Source organism: Nerophis ophidion, unplaced genomic scaffold, assembly GCF_033978795.1.
Source record: "Nerophis ophidion isolate RoL-2023_Sa unplaced genomic scaffold, RoL_Noph_v1.0 HiC_scaffold_32, whole genome shotgun sequence".
NCBI lineage: Eukaryota > Metazoa > Chordata > Actinopteri > Syngnathiformes > Syngnathidae > Nerophis > Nerophis ophidion.
The window spans coordinates 43,790-61,896 of NW_026906954.1; the positions used below are offsets into that span (position 1 = coordinate 43,790).

At 41.1% G+C, this 18,107-nt stretch overlaps 1 protein-coding gene across 1 annotated transcript in view; it reads right to left on the reverse strand.

The window, feature by feature from the left end:
* The window catches only part of orc1 (origin recognition complex, subunit 1), a 55,883-nt gene extending 43,783 nt beyond the window's left edge, over nt 1-12,100 (reverse strand). Inside the window, exons 1-3 of the mRNA XM_061892333.1 lie at nt 11,887-12,100; nt 5,833-5,960; nt 1,329-1,501 (exon numbers count right to left, since the gene is read on the reverse strand). Of these exons, the coding sequence (XP_061748317.1) occupies nt 1,329-1,501; nt 5,833-5,960; nt 11,887-11,975 (390 nt within the window). The 5' untranslated portion in view covers nt 11,976-12,100. The remainder of the gene's footprint in view (nt 1-1,328; nt 1,502-5,832; nt 5,961-11,886) is intronic.
* Between the last annotated feature and the right edge of the window lie 6,007 nt (nt 12,101-18,107).

The window sequence follows — 18,107 nt, forward strand, 5'->3', positions numbered from 1 at the left end:
GGATGAAAGATTTGTGTTTGAGGATATTGATAGCGACGGACTAAAAATAAAAAAAAAACGTGACTGGATTGGGATGGATTCTCATGTTTTAAGACACATTTACTAAGATAATTCTCTTATCTTTCTATTGTGTTGCTAGTGTTTTAGTGAGTTAAATAGTACCTGATAGTCGGAAGTGTACGTCCACGGCCGGGTGTTGACGCGCAGTGTCTCGGGGAAGTCGACGGCAGCTGTACTGACGACACAAGCTCAGCTTTTCTCCGGTAAGAACTGACTTTTTAACCACAATTTTCTCACCGAAACCTGCTTGTTGACATTCGGTTGGGATCCATGTTTGCTTGACCGCGCTCTGATCCATAGGAAAGTTTCACCCCCAGGAATTTTAAACAAGGAATCACCGTGTGTTTGTGTGGCTAAAGGCTAAAGCTTCCCACCTCCATCTTTCTACTGTGACTTCTCCAATATTAATTGAAAAAATTGCAAAAGATTCAGCAACACAGATGTCCAAAATACTGTGTAATTATGTCGTTAAAGCAGACGACTTTTAGCTGTGTGTGTGTGCAGCGCTCATACTTCCTAAAAACCTGTGACATCTTGCGTACACGTCATCATTGCACGACGTTTCCAAGACGAAACTCCCGGGAAATTTAAAATTGTAATTTAGTAAACTAAAAAGGCCGTATTGGCATGTGTTGCAATGTTAATATTTCATCATTGATATATAAACTATCAGACTGCGTGGTGGCTAGTAGTGGCCTTTAAGGTTTATTGGTGCTCTGTACTTCTCCCTACCTCCGTGTACACACCGGCGTTTTAAAAAGTCAGAAATTTTGCTTTTTGAAACAGATACTGATAATTTTGAAACCGGTACCGATATTTTCCAATACGACATTTTAAAGCATTTATCGTCCGATAATACCGGCAGTCCGATATTATCAGCCATCTCTCATTCATATTTAATATTCCTCTGTAAACAAACACGTTTGTCCGCTTGATGACAAACATCAGTTTTGTTGTCATGTGACCGATCTTGTGGACGCTCTTGTAGTCCATCCCAGTCTTGTGCAGGTCTACAACCTTGCCACTGAGGACAGCGCTTTGGTCTTTGCCATGGTGACCTTGACGTTTGAATGAAACGAGTGTTTGTATGACACATTCTTAACATAATGAATGGAGATTAGGACTACTTTCTTCAAGATGCAGGATGTATTTGGTTGTTTTATGCACACAACACTTCCTGCTTTATAGGGGATCAAATACTTATTTCACTCAATCAAAGACATTTCTCAACTTTAAGCTTCTGATGCATCTTTTTTTGCAGTTGTTACCTGCACAGGTCTGAGGATGGAGTCCGCGTTGATCTCTTCATCGCAACTTCTTCCCAGGTAGTAGAAGATCTCCTGCGGGTGGGGGTCTCTGCCGAGCTGTCGCAGCTTGCCCACTGGCACTTCGGACACGCGGACAAACCACTGGACCGCCGCCTTCATCTGGTGCTCGCTCTCTGCACACACAAGCACTCAATTGTTCTCCAAATGCAGAAAGAACTCTACTTATTTATTTAAAATATCTTCGAAAGCCTGGCCTAGAAGAGGTTTGCCATAAAACGATACAATAAATGATATTTAGTAAGGTTAAGCGGTAGAAAATGGATGGATGGATAGATGTCCTGATACATCTTTTTCACCGGACTATTGGTTGATACCGATATTATCCAATAGGATATCATCAAAATCATACGTTTTTATATTAAGTTGCAGTGTGAATGTCAGAAAAGGTTTAATAAAGTTCAATTAGTCAAACATAAAACAATGATAAGCATAAAAAAAAACACTAATCTGGTTATCATTAGGCATCTGGAATGGACGTATGTTATCTTTAAGGTGAAGTAGAGTGGCATTAGTTTTTTTAGTTGCCGCTACACAATTAGGTTGAACGATGCGGACACGTTTGTTACTGGGCACTTTCTAATATGCTTCTGTTATAATTAGACATGACCTGCTCGTGGTCTAGTGGTTCGAGTGTCCGCCCTGAGACAGGAAGGTCGTGAGTTCAAACCCCGGCCGAGTCATACCAAAGACTATAAAAACGGGAGCCATGACCTCCCTGCTAGGCACTCAGCATCAAAGTTTTGGAATTGGGGGTTAAATCACCAAATGATTCCTGCTGCTGCTCACTGCTCTCCTCACTTCCCAGGTGAGTGTGATTATCAATGGGACTTTAACTTGACTTCAACCTGAATGATTCGAAGTGTGTATATTGACAAATGTGGTGTTGTCGACTGCAACATTGTCCAATGAAGGACACTTATGTCTATCTTGTGTGCTACTGTCTGCTGAGCTGTTGTGTAGCTGCCAGCTCCTCCGAGGCTAAGTCCTACCATGTTTACCTTTTAGAAATGACATGACTAAAATAGAAGAAATTACCAAAAGTGTGTGCTCATTGGAGGACAATTAATGTTAACTGGATGTCGCACAAGTAAACGTGCTCGCCGATATCATTCCATTTTTTGTTGTTGTTGCTGATATCGGACTGATCGATTTCGGATCGGAACGCCTGTAGTATTTATTGTGTATATGAATGTTGGAAACTTGAGGGTTCCAGGTTTGGTCCCCGCTTCCGCCATCCTGGTCACTGCCGTTGTGTCCTTGGGCAAGACACTTTACCCACCTGCTCCCAGTGCCACCCACACTGCTTTAAATGTAACTTAGATAGTGGCTTTCACTATGTAAAGCCCTTTGAGTTACTAGAGAAAAGCGCTATATAAATATAATTCGATTGAATTCAATTCAAATGGCAAAAGAAGATGCTTGTTCAGTGAGTAGAGTGGTAGAAGAATGATAGCTGGAAGGCTAAGTTTTAGTTTTCAAACGATGCTAAATTTGTTATGGTAAATGGGTTGTACTTGTGTAGCGCTTTTCTAGCCCTTTTTAAGGAGCCCAAGCGCTTTGACAGTATTTCCACATTCGCCCATTCACACACACATTCACACACTGATGGCGGGAGCTGCCATGCAAGGCGCTCACCAGGTCCCATCAGGAGCAAGGGTGAAGTGTCTTGCCCAAGGACACAACGGATAGTAGAAGGTGGGGATTGAGCCAGTAACCCTCAGATTGCTGGCATGGCCATTCTACCAACTTCGCCACGCCGTCCCCGTAAAATTAAATGTGTTTTTTATGAAATTATTCATGACATATCCCGCTCTCTGACTGCTTGTGTACAAACTGCGCTCTCTACCAGAAAACAAAGTTTGGACAATTCTTCAAAATGACCACAATTCCATAAAACTACCACAACTAAGACAAGTTCAGGGCGTTTTTAGCTGTCCTTAAAGGGGAACTGCATTTTTTGGGGAATGTTGCGTATCGTTCACAATCATTATGAGAGACAAGAAGACAAAAGGTTTTTTTTCCACTTTCTAACAAAAAAATCAGCTCATTTTTGGTGGCTAGCAATGCAGCTAATGGGAGCAATCAATTCTACCTCTAAATCACTTAAAAATGCATTTCAACAAAAATGTTTATCTTTATTCTTCTTCGTTGTACTTTGTGAACACTTGTAGTTTGAACAGCCCCTTAAGCTGGATCATATTCAGGGTTTCCCGCAGTGCTTTGTTGTTAAGGTGCCCGCTTAAGCTAAAGTCTTAACAAGCTGCTCCGCTTAGTTCTGCCTCTGTCAGTAGGTCTCTGCAGCACCCAGCATTTACCCACCCACACAACCATCTGATTGGTTACACGCAGAGCGGTAACAGCCAATCAGCAGTGCGTATTCAGAGCGCATTTAACGTGGAGCGAGCAGAAAAGTGTTTTTAGCAGGTAAGGCAGCAGAGTCTCCCCAAATGATAATAAACAATTCCCAGTCAACTACTAGTAACATCACCATGAGCCCGTTGACGTTCTAGAAACATAAGCAGCAGCTTAGCTCGCTCGCGGTCCTTGTGGTAAAGGCTAATTAGCTTTTAGCGCAATGTTAGCTCACTGTGCGGTGTGTGTCTGTGCGTGCGTTTGTGTGTTACAGACAGCAAAGCCCTGTCTGTTATTTCAATTTACCTTTTTCTGTGTTGATTGAGCTGTGTTGAAGCAGCAAAAAAGGACATTATGTTAAATGAAGAGTTTCCTGAAGATGTCTCTGATAGTGTATATAACAATGTAAGTGCATCATTAAGCCTACATGAACTCCATGGTGTTCAGGGATGAATAGTCTCTCTTATTACTATTGTACTATTTTTTCATCTATGACTACATTAATCATTAGTAATGTAGCATTTTAGTTTTGAATGGCAGGGTCCCTGCTATCACACGTTGATAAAAATATAACATTTACATAATAAAAATCAACAATAGGCTTCCCAAAAACTGTAATAAATGAAGCATAATGAGTTGAACATATGTGGCATAATAATGACAAACTTAGTATCTCAGGTAACTAGGACTGTTTTGTTTTTAATTTGTGGAAAAAATATTGAGATATACATCGTTTATCGCCATTTAGCAAATGGAGCGGAAAACACAACCAGAAATTGTAGGCTTCTTCACGCGACGAAGCCGTCCTACTTCACCACAGTCTGTAGTCTATTACCCCCCAGGCTGTGGTGGCAGCGACCAGGTGGAGACGTGATGGCGACAGGCCTCACACCCAACCGCTCCCTTCCCCGGTCTGTCCACCGGAGAGACACCACCTTAACCAACACATTTTCTGGGGGAAACACTGCTATTAGTACATTGTTTGACATTTTTGCATAATTAGTTCCATAATTTAGTTCCACATGAAGTATATGCTAAAGGTCTTAAATGTTGTACCTGCCTTAAGATCTTTTAAATTAGATTTTTTTTAATTATATTTCACCTCGTTTGTTGACAATAGTTGCTGTACATTATGCGGTAGTAGGTCATAGTTTACTTCGTACATCATTTTAGCTTTTAGTTTTTATTTAATAAATAAAGGATTTATATGTTCTCTTTTGCCAACATTATGTATTATTCTAACTGATCTATTTTTTGGAACACGGTTAGTAAATGAAGTGTACTTTTGTAGTTACTTCCCAATATTTCTGCACAATAATTCAGATATGGTAACACTAGCAAGTAGTAGAGAATATGACGTGATTTTTGGTCGAGAACATATTTTGCTTTATTTATAGAAATATTCCTTGCCACTTTGTGTTGTATATTTCTCATATGTGATTTCCAGTTCATTTTATCATCTATCATTACACCCCAAAATTAGTTTTCTTCCACCCTTTCAATGTCTACTCCGTCTATTTGTAATTGTGTTTGACTTTCTCTTCTACTGTTACCAAATACCATTTTGTTAGTTTTACTAAGATTCAAAGATAGTCTGTTTTTATCAAACCATCTCTTTAATTTGTTAAATTGTTCTGTTATTATTTGTATTAGCTTCTGTGTTTATGATCTGGAATAAACTTTCACAAGCTCTGAGGCGAGAAAGCAGCTCACCAGCTGATGTTACTATAGTAGCACAAGCTTGTTAGCGCTCTGTAATCACGTCAACGTTCAAAATTGAATGTCTGTGTTGGCGCTTATAACACCAATGTCAATAATACCTAATATTCCAATCAAAAAATGTAAATAGAGTATTGTTGGCATTTTTTTGGATGGTTATTTAGAGGGCGGAATAGAGGACCTCCCATTGACTCCATTATAAGCGGACTTTATTTACCAATACATACAAAAATTAATCTGTCTTCTTGTCTCTCTAATAATGATTGTGTACAATAAACACAATTCCAAAAAGAGCAGTTCCCCTTTAAATAAGATTGGATATCATTTTTCTGTGAGGTTGATTTCTGCTTCATTCTCATGGTTTGTGACTCACCGTCCCCAAAAAGCTTGACAACTTTGGCCACGTAGGGGTTGTCTTCGTCGTCTCCCTCAATGAGGATGTACTGACCCAAGGTAATGACGGTGGGCCTGGGTAGACCCTCATCACTGATAACTAAAGAGCTGAAACAAAAAAACAAAAATCTTTCTTTAGAAATCTAAAGAAAGAGAAAACACTTAAAAAGGAGGCGTTTTGTATTTTAGGTGATACATTTTAACCGTAAGACGCCAGAGAGACTTCAAGTCAAATGACGGAAAACCCAAAATGTTGAAAGAGAATCGATTCCGAATCGAATCGTTACCCCGTATTGTCTACCATGAATTGATGAAGGTGGCCCCCGACTTAAACAAGTTGAAAAACCTATTGGGGTGTTACCATTTAGTGGTCAATTGTACGCAATATGTACTGTACTGTGCAATCTACTAATACAAGTTTCAATCACTCAATCAATCAATTCATCAAACCCCAAAGAATAGAATCGAATCATGAGGTCTCCAAAGATTCACAGCCATATTATTAACAACATTTTTAAGAAAAAAAAACTTGAGCCTTATTGCCTTTGTTGTGAAAAACTTAACCATAAATTAGTGCAATTTCACCGATTTTATCACAGGAAAACTATACTTTGATTGCTGGACCATTACAAGACCTGTGTGATAATACTGAATTCATTATTTATTAATACCACCTTAACATTTGACAGCCAAACATGTATACACCTATTTATTATTAATACCTTCACATTTGACAACCAAACATATATACACCTATTTATTATTAATACCTTCACATTTGACAACCAAACATGTATACACCTATTTATTATTAATACCTTCACATTTGACAGCCAAACATGTATACACCTATTTATTATTAATACCTTCACATTTGACAACCAAACATGTATACACCTATTTATTATTAATACCTTCACATTTGACAACCAAACATCCATCCATCCATCCATCATCTTCCGCTTATCCGAGGTCGGGTCGCGGGGGCAACAGCCTAAGCAGGGAAACCCAGACTCCCCTCTCCCCAGCCACTTCGTCTAGCTCTTCCCGGGGGATCCCGAGGCGTTCCCAGGCCAGCCGGGAGACATAGTCTTCCCAACGTGTCCTGGGTCTTCCCCGTGGCCTCCTACCGGTTGGACGTGCCCTAAACACCTCCCTAGGGAGGCGTTCGGGTGGCATCCTGACCAGATGCCCGAACCACCTCATCTGGCTCCTCTCCATGTGAAGGAGCAGCGGCTTTACTTTGAGTTCCTCCCGGATGGCAGAGCTTCTCACCCTATCTCTAAGGGAGAGCCCCGCCACACGGCGGAGGAAACTCATTTCGGCCGCTTGTACCCGTGATCTTATCCTTTCGGTCATGACCCAAAGCTCATGACCATAGGTGAGGATGGGAACGTAGATCGACCGGTAAATTGAGAGCTTTGCCTTCCGGCTCAGCTCCTTCTTCACCACAACGGATCGGTACAACGTCCGCATTACTGAAGACGCCGCACCGATCCGCCTGTCGATCTCACGATCCACTCTTCCCTCACTCGTGAACAAGACTCCTAGGTACTTGAACTCCTCCACTTGGGGCAGGGTCTCCTCCCCAACCCGGAGATGGCACTCAACCCTTTTCCGGGCGAGAACCATGGACTCGGACTTGGAGGTGCTGATTCTCATTCCGGTCGCTTCACACTCGGCTGCGAACCGATCCAGCGAGAGCTGAAGATCCCGGTCAGATGAAGCCATCAGGACCACATCATCTGCAAAAAGCAGAGACCTAATCCTGCGGTTACCAAACCGGAACCCCTCAACGCCTTGACTGCGCCTAGAAATTCTGTCCATAAAAGTTATGAACAGAATGGGTGACAAAGGACAGCCTTGGCGGAGTCCAACCCTCACTGGAAATGTGTTCGACTTACTGCCGGCAATGCGGACCAAGCTCTGGCACTGATCGTACAGGGAACGGACCGCCACAATAAGACAGTCCGATACCCCATACTCTCTGAGCACTCCCCACAGGACTTCCCGAGGGACACGGTCGAATGCCTTCTCCAAGTCCACAAAGCACATGTAGACTGGTTGGGCAAACTCCCATGCACCCTCAAGAACCCTGCCGAGAGTACAGAGCTGGTCCACAGTTCCACGACCAGGACGAAAACCACACTGTTCCTCCTGAATCCGAGGTTCGACCATCCGACGTAGCCTCCTCTCCAGTACACCTGAATAAACCTTACCGGGAAGGCTGAGGAGTGTGATCCCACGATAGTTGGAACACACCCTCCGGTCCCCCTTCTTAAAGAGAGGAACCACCACCCCGGTCTGCCAATCCAGAGGTACCGCCCCCGATGTCCACGCGATGCTGCAAAGTCTTGTCAACCAAGACAGCCCCACAGCATCCAGAGCCTTAAGGAACTCCGGGCGGATCTCGTCCACCCCTGGGGCCTTGCCACCGAGGAGCTTTTTAACTACCTCAGCGACCTCAGCCCCAGAAATAGGAGAGTCCACCACAGATTCCCCAGGCACTGCTTCCTCATAGGAAGACGTGTTGGTGGGATTGAGGAGGTCTTCGAAGTATTCCTTCCACCTATCCACAACATCCGCAGTCGAGGTCAGCAGAACACCATCCACACCATACACGGTGTTGATAGTGCACTGCTTCCCCTTCCTGAGGCGGCGGACGGTGGTCCAGAATCGCTTCGAAGCCGTCCGGAAGTCGTTTTCCATGGCTTCCCCGAACTCTTCCCATGTCCGAGTTTTTGCCTCTGCGACCGCTGAAGCTGCACACCGCTTGGCCTGTCGGTACCTGTCCACTGCCTCCGGAGTCCTATGAGCCAAAAGGACCCGATAGGACTCCTTCTTCAGCTTGACGGCATCCCTCACCGCTGGTGTCCACCAAGGGGTTTTAGGATTGCCGCCCCGACAGGCACCAACTACCTTGCGGCCACAGCTCCGATCTGCCGCCTCGACAATAGAGGTGCGGAACATGGTCCACTCGGACTCAATGTCCAGCACTTCCCTCGTGACATGTTCAAAGTTCTTCCGGAGGTGGGAATTTAAACGTTTTCTGACAGGAGACTCTGCCAGACGTTCCCAGCACACCCTCACAATGCGTTTGGGCCTCCCAGGTCTGTCCGGCATCCTCCCCCACCATCGCAGCCAACTCACCACCAGGTGGTGATCGGTGGAAAGCTCCGCCCCTCTCTTCACCCGAGTGTCCATAACATGAGGCCGCAAATCCGATGACACAACTACAAAGTCGATCATGGAACTGCGGCCTAGGGTGTCCTGATGCCAAGTGCACATATGGACACCCTTATGTTTGAACATGGTGTTTGTTATGGACAAACTGTGACGAGCACAAAAGTCCAATAACAAAACACCACTCGGGTTCAGATCCGGGCGGCCATTCTTCCCAATCACGCCTCTCCAGGTTTCACTGTCGTTGCCAACGTGAGCGTTGAAGTCTCCCAGTAGGACAAGGGAATCACCCGGGGGAGCACTTTCCAGTACTCCCTCGAGCGTTCCCAAAAAGGGTGGGTACTCTGAACTGCTGTTTGGTGCATAAGCACAAACAACAGTCAGGACCCGTCCCCCCACCCGAAGGCGGAGGGAGGCTACCCTTTCGTCCACCGGGTTAAACTCCAACGTACAGGCTTTGAGCCGGGGGGAAACAAGAATTGCCACCCCAGCCCGTCGCCTCTCACTGCCGGCAACGCCAGAGTGGAAGAGGGTCCAATCCCTCTCGAGAGAAGTGGTTCCAGAGCCCTTGCTGTGCGTCGAAGTGAGTCCGACTATATCCAGCCGGAATTTCTCGACTTCGCGCACTAGCTAAGGCTCTTTCCCCCCCAGTGACGTGACGTTCCACGTCCCAAGAGCTAGCTTCTGTAGCCGAGGATCGGACCGCCAAGTGCCCTGCCTTCGGCTGTCGCCCAGCTCACAATGCACCCGACCTCTATGGCCCCTGCATGTATACACCTATTTATTATTAATACCTTCACATTTGACAACCAAACATGTATACACCTATTTATTATTAATACCTTCACATTTGACAGCCAAACATGTATACACCTATTTATTATTAATACCTTCACATTTGACAACCAAACATGTATACACCTATTTATTATTAATACCTTCACATTTGACAACCAAACATGTATACACCTATTTATTATTAATACCTTCACATTTGACAACCAAACATGTATACACCTATTTATTATTAATACCTTCACATTTGACAGCCAAACATGTATACACCTATTTATTATTAATACCTTCACATTTGACAACCAAACATGTATACACCTATTTATTATTAATACCTTCACATTTGACAACCAAACATGTATACACCTATTTATTATTAATACCTTCACATTTGACAACCAAACATGTATACACCTATTTATTATTAATACCTTCACATTTGACAACCAAACATGTATACACCTATTTATTATTAATACCTTCACATTTGACAACCAAACATGTATACACCTATTTATTATTAATACCTTCACATTTGACAACCAAACATGTATACACCTATTTATTATTAATACCTTCACATTTGACAGCCAAACATGTATACACCTATTTATTATTAATACCTTCACATTTGACAACCAAACATGTATACACCTATTTATTATTAATACCTTCACATTTGACAACCAAACATGTATACACCTATTTATTATTAATACCTTTACATTTGACAGCCAAACATGTATACACCTATTTATTATTAATACCTTCACATTTGACAACCAAACATGTATACACCTATTTATTATTAATACCTTCACATTTGACAACCAAACATGTATACACCTATTTATTATTAATACCTTCACATTTGACAACCAAACATGTATACACCTATTTATTATTAATACCTTCACATTTGACAACCAAACATGTATACACTTATTTATTATTAATACCTTCACATTTGACAACCAAACATGTATACACCTATTTATTATTAATACCTTCACATTTGACAACCAAACATGTATACACCTATTTATTATTAATACCTTCACATTTGACAACCAAACATGTATACACCTATTTATTATTAATACCTTCACATTTGACAACCAAACATGTATACACCTATTTATTATTAATACCTTCACATTTGACAACCAAACATGTATACACCTATTTATTATTAATACCTTCACATTTGACAACCAAACATATATACACTTATTTATTATTAATACCTTCACATTTGACAACCAAACATGTATACACCTATTTATTATTAATACCTTCACATTTGACAACCAAACATGTATACACCTATTTATTATTAACACCTTCACATTTGACAACCAAACATGTATACACCTATTTATTATTAATACCTTCACATTTGACAACCAAACAATTCCACACTTCATCTGTAAACATCTGTTCAGTGTTTCAAGATAAAAGTGTTTGATTGTGAGGCATTAAAAGCCACAAAACACAAGGGGTCCATCAGACCCACAAATGCTGGCTGAGAAACAACAATATGAACATTACACAAGGGTTAAATGATTATATTATAACTGTTAATAATGTATTTTTCAAATTAGCTTTAATTGGAAAAAAAAGATTTAACTTATTACCTTAAGCTATTTTATCTAAAACACTGCCATTTTGGGGAAGCCATTTCCGGGTACAGTCACATGACTGCCACGTGACAACTAAACGTCATTTACACTCCTTGTCAACTAGGTAGCTAAATAGTTCAATTCAATGCTCTTAACACTTGTTTAGAGTTGTGGCTTCTTTTAGTTTTGAATAGTGTTAAGTCACACTAGTTATTGCTTGTTTAAAACCCAAATAAATGGCGGGTAAAGGTTATTAAGGTGTTATTGACAATAAGTAAAGTTGAACAAACGACAAAAAATAGGACATAAGTTGGAATATCATCATCTTGAAAGGTGAAATGCACAAAAATGCCATACATAGGCTGGATATGTGGATGAATGTGGTATAATAGACTTGTGCATGTTTTATCGTGTTTTGTGTGAGAAGATCTTACCCATATTCAAAGTTTCTCAGCTTCCTGTCGAAGTGCAGAGGTTCTCCTTTCCACTTGTAAACTCGTCTGACTCGCATTCTAGTCTTCATCCCGGCTCACCAATAAAACTAAAAACAACGTAGAAATAAATCCAAGGAGTTTAGGACGAGACCACGACACGTTTTCTCTGGAGTGTGCTTGCTGCGGAAGACGTTTCCCGCGAAAATGTAGTCATTTCCGGTAACGTGATAGACGTTTCTCGGCATTAATTTTCAAATTTTATTTGTGTATTTTGAATGCATTCAATATTCAACTGTCATCTAAAACGTTGCATTTCGTGTTTTTTAGAGGCAAAATTGATGCCTTAAAAGATGGGCTTTCGGGTAGCGGAAGTGACGCATGGAATTTCACAATAAAATCCCAGTGAACCAGATTTAACTTGATTTAATTGTTATTGTATATTGTTACTTTGTTTTACTAGACTCCCCAAAAAGAGGACACATATATGCGTGCCAAGGCCGGGACTGGGTGAAAATTTGCCAATGATACTCGAACTTGCTTTGTAAACAAAATATTTATTTAAATAAAGCATTTTTCTCCTCTGTTGACCGCCCTGTTGTCGCTAGGAATTTCCAAAATGGGCTCCCACAGTAAACTTTTGGGGACCCACTTTTTTGTAAGCGTTTTGAGAAAGAAAAGATAAACATATGCATTATCCTTTTATATCTCACATTCTATATTGTGTTTTGGAAAAAGGTTGTCATGAACGTTACTTATTTCATAAAAAAAAAAAAAAAAAAAAATTGTATGCATAGGTAAATGTATTCAGTTACAAACATTCATTCACTTTCTTATTTCCTTCTTGGATCTGAACTTTACTGCTGCTGGTACATTTTTTTCCATGTTTTTATTTAATAAGTTGTATTTATTTCAATATAAAAGTGTAAAAAGTGTTTGGCTTCGGTCATGAAATGATGATAATGGTGTGCCAAAGCATACAAAACAATTTATATTTAATACTTAAACCAAACAAAAATATGTTTTTAATGTCAAACACACAAAATATGCAAAATCTTCCACCAAAAATATTTTTCCAAGTGGAATATTTGATGTGACGTAATCAGAACCGTGGATAGGTCAATAATTCATAATAACATTGATTTTAATTCAATATTATGTTTTGAGCAATGTCAGTTTGAAAGAAAAAAAAACAGCTTTGTTTTATTAGTCAACATTGCAACTTTTTCTAAATTACATTTCACCTTTAAGCTTTTTTATTTTACTTTTGTTATGTTTTTATTTATTTCAATAGTATTATTAGAATGTATTATAGGCTTTAAAACATTCGCTGTGGGCCGCTAATGGCCTCCGGGGCACACTTTTGACACCACTGCTATAGATAATAAAACATGTAATCTGATAAATCTATTTGAAAAAAGCAGAGCCTGGCGACGCATGCACGTTTATCATAACTCTCTCGCTCTCTCTGTCTCTGCCCCTCCCTCACGAATGATGCAACAAGCTCACACCTTCACAATTTGTTTTGTTTTCAAACCCTTCTCAACCCTGAACGTACATTGAAAATACACGCAACCCTGACTCAAAATGCCAGACATTTGAGGCATTTAGGAAACTCCGGACAGCCCTGCAAAAGAGGGCATCCATCCATCCATCCATTTCCTACCGCTTATTCCCTTTAGGGTCGCGGGGGGGGCTGGTGCCTATCTCAGATACAATCGGGCGGAAGGCGGCGTACATCCTGGACAAGTCGCCACCTCATCACAGGGCCAACACAGGTAGACAGACAACATTCACACTCACATTCACACACTAGGGACCATTTAGTGTTGCCATTCAACCTATCCCCGTGTACGGGGGAAAGAGGACGTATGGTCAGTGTAGTTTTACATCATATGGAATATTCACATCATCAATAGTATACATCCAATAACAAGTTGAAGAAGTATACACTATAATTAATGCATTGCCAAAAGTACGTGCCGGAAATGGTTAAAACTGTTACAAAGAAAAGAATGCATACAGTTTAATGTTTGATTGACTTAGAGGAAAAGCTACACTTGATATATATTCTGTGAGAACTTATTTGATTTGGCAGGTGTGTCAAAAGTCCGGCCTGAAGGTCGTTAGTGCACCCATTGCAAGTTGTTTTTTTTTATTGGCCAGCATCACATCATTTGCTAATAACAAAATAACAATGCAAAGGGGAATAAGATAATTATTTCCCTCAAATCGGAAAACCAAAAATAAAAAATCTATTTTAAAGCTAAATTAAGCAACTATAAAAAAAAAAGAAATAGCAGTGTTTTATTTGCATTATAATTCCATTTTAGAAAATGGATGGATGGATGGATGAAATATTTGTTAAATTATGAACAAAAATGTAAATTGAGAAATGTGTAATCATTAGTAATCTACCACCAACTATTATATTAAATCTAACTGTCCAAAAAAAAAGAGAGAAAATCACAAAGAAAAATGTAATGGCGATTACAATACAATATATTGTAATATAGTAATATAGGCTAATCCCCACAGAACACCACTTCCCTCCATCCTGAAGCCGGATTTAAATGGAAGATGCGAGACTACTGGTCTGGGTAAGGAGTCAGTTAAATTAGAACAAGTTTTTTCTGCTTTGATTGTTTCAGAGTTGGACATGCGTTCTACTGAGGTGGCAAACTATGATGCGTTCAGTTTATCAAAGCAACATACAAACAATCGGAAAATTCCCGTCGTATCAATTCCTAGATATGGTCGTAATTATACTAAATGCACTGGGCATAATAAACACAACATTATTAATATTGCTACTACGGATAATTTGATCAAAAAATTCCTAAAACAGCCCACTTCCGATAATATAAGTTTTTTAAACATAAGATCATTGTCTCCCAAAACGTTGTTAGTTAATGATAATCTTAACGTCATCGGTCTCAGCGAAACCTGGCTTAAACCAAACAACTTTTTTGCGCTAAATGAGGCATGTCCTCCTAACTTTACACATGCGCATATTGCCCGTCCCCTTAAAAGGGGTGGGGGGTCGCACTAATATACAATGAAAACTTTAACCTTAGTCCTAACATAAATAATAAATACAAATTGTTTGAGGTGCTTACTATGAGGTCTGTCACACCGCTGCCTCTACACCTGGCTGTTATCTACCGCCCCCCAGGGCCCTATTCAGACTTTATCAATGAATTCTCAGAGTTCGTTGCTGATATAGTGACGCACGCCGATTATATAATTATAACGGGGGACTTTAATATCCATATGAATACCCCATCGGACCCACCGTGCGTAGCGCTCCAGACTATAATTGATAGCTGTGGTCTCACACAAATAATAAATGAACCCACGCATAGCAATGGCAATACGATAGACCTAGTGCTTGTCAGGGGTATCACCGTTTCCAAAGTTACGATACTCCCGTTTACTAAAGTATTGTCCGATCATTACCTTATAAAATTCGCTAACCCAACAAGGGACCCCTTCCAGTAGCTCCACCCACTCAGCTGATGACTTTATGCAATTCTTTAATAAGAAAATTGAAGTAATTAGAAAGGATATTAAAGACAATGCGTCCCAGCTACAACTGGGTTCTATTAACACAGATACGATTGTATATACGGCGGATACTGCCCTCCAAAATAGTTTCTCTCGTTTTGAGGAAATAACATTAGAGGAATTGTTACAACGTGTAAATGGAATAAAACAAACAACATGTTTACTTGACCCTCTTCCTGGGAAACTTATCAAGGAGCTCTTTGTATTATTAGGTCCATCAGTGCGAAATATTATAAACTTATCACTCTCCTCGGGCACTGTTCCCCTAGCATTCAAAAAAGGGGTTATTCATCCTCTCCTTAAAAGACCTAACCTCGATCCTGACCTCATGGTAAACTACCGACCGGTGTCTCACCTTCCCTTTATTTCAAAAATCCTCGAAAAAATTGTTGCGGAGCAGTTAAATGAACACTTAGCGTCTAACAATCTATGTGAAACCTTTCAATCCGGTTTCAGGGCAAACCACTCTACGGAGACAGCCCTCGCAAAAATGACTAATGATCTATTGCTAACGATGGATTCTGATGCGTCATCTATGTTGCTGCTCCTCCATCTTAGCGCTGCTTTCGATACCGTCGATCATAATATTTCATTAGAACGTATCAAAACACGAATTGGTATGTCAGAGTTGAAGTGAATTATATTTATATAGCGCTTTTTCTCTAGTGACTCAAAGCGCTTTACAAACCCAATATCAAAGTTACATTTAAACCAGTGTGGGTGGCACTGGGAGCAGGTGGGTAAAGTGTCTTGCCCAAGGACACAACGGCAGGGACTAGGATGGCGGAAGCGGGAATCGAACCTGCAACCCTCAAGTTGCTGGCACGGCCGCTCTACCAACCGAGCTAAACCGCTCCTTAGCCCTGTCTTGGTTTAACTCTTATCTTACTGACAGGATGCAGTACGTCTCCCATAACAATGTGACCTCGGACTACGTTAAGGTAACGTGTGGAGTTCCCCAGGGTTCGGTCCTTGGCCCTGCACTCTTCAGCATCTACATGCTGCCGCTAGGTGACATCATACGCAAATACGGTGTTAGCTTTCACTGTTATGCTAATGACACCCAACTCTACATGCCCCTATAGCTGACCAACACGCCGGATTGTAGTCAGCTGGAGGCGTGTCTTAAAGAAATTAAACAATGGATGTCCGCTAACTTTTTGCAACTCAACGCCAAAAAAACGGAAATGCTGATTATCGGTCCTGCTAGACACCGACCTCTATTTAATAATACAACTTTAACATTTGACAACCAAACAATTAAACAAGACAACTCGGTAAAGAATCTGGGTATTATCTTCGACCCAACTCTCTCCTTTGAGTCACACATTAAAAGCGTTACTAAAACGGCCTTCTTTCATCTCCGTAATATCGCTAAAATTCGCTCCATTCTGTCCACTAGAGACGCTGAGATCATTATCCATGCGTTTGTTACGTCTCGCTTCGACTACTTTAACGTACTATTTTTGGGTCTCCCCATGTCTAGCATTAAAAGATTACAGTTGGTACAAAATGCGGCTGCTAGACTTTTGACAAGAACAAGAAAGTTTGATCACATTACGCCTGTACTGTATATACCTTTATATACATATATACATAGATATATACCTATACTGTATATACCTTTATATACATATATACCTATACTGTATATACCTTTATATACATATATACATACATATATACCTATATTGGCTCGCCTGCACTGGCTTCCTGTGCACTTAAGATGTGACTTTAAGGTTTTACTACTTACGTATAAAATACTACACGGTCTAGCTCCATCCTATCTTGCCGATTGTATTGTACCATATGTCCCGGCAAGAAATCTGCGTTCAAAGGACTCCGGCTTATTAGTGATTCCCAAAGCCCAAAAAAAGTCTGCGGGCTATAGAGCGTTTTCATTTCGGGCTCCAGTACTCTGGAATGCCCTCCCGGTAACAGTTCGAGATGCCACCTCAGTAGAAGCATTTAAGTCTCACCTTAAAACTCATTTGTATACTCTAGCCTTTAAATAAACTCCCTTTTCAGACCAGTTGATCTGCCGTTTCTTTTCTTTTTCTCCTATGTCCCACTCTCCCTTGTGGAGGGGGTCCGGTCCGATCCGGTGGCCATGTACTGCTTGCCTGTGTATCGGCTGGGGACATCTCTGCGCTGCTGATCCGCCTCCGCTTGGGATGGTTTCCTGCTGTGTTGGATCCGCTTTGGACTGGACTCTCGCGGCTGTGTTGGATCCATTATGGATTGAACTTTCACAGTATCATGTTAGACCCGCTCGACATCCATTGCTTTCGTCCTCTCCAAGGTTCTCATAGTCATCATTGTCAGCGACGTCCCACTGGGTGTGAGTTTTCCTTGCCCTTATGTGGGCCTACCGAGGATGTCATAGTGGTTTGTGTTGTGGTTTGTGCAGTCCTTTGAGACACCAGTGCTTTAGGGCTATATAAGTAAACATTGATTGATTGATTGATTGATTGATATTATTTGTATAATCGGAATAATTTGTCATTCCTTAAAAATGAGTAATCCTGAGTTCAATCCCGGGCAGGGGATCTGTGTATGCGGAGTTTGCATGTTCACCCCGTGACTGCGTGGGTTCCCTCCGGGTACTCCAGCTTCCTCCCACCTCCAAAGAGATGCACCTGGGGATAGGCCCCTCC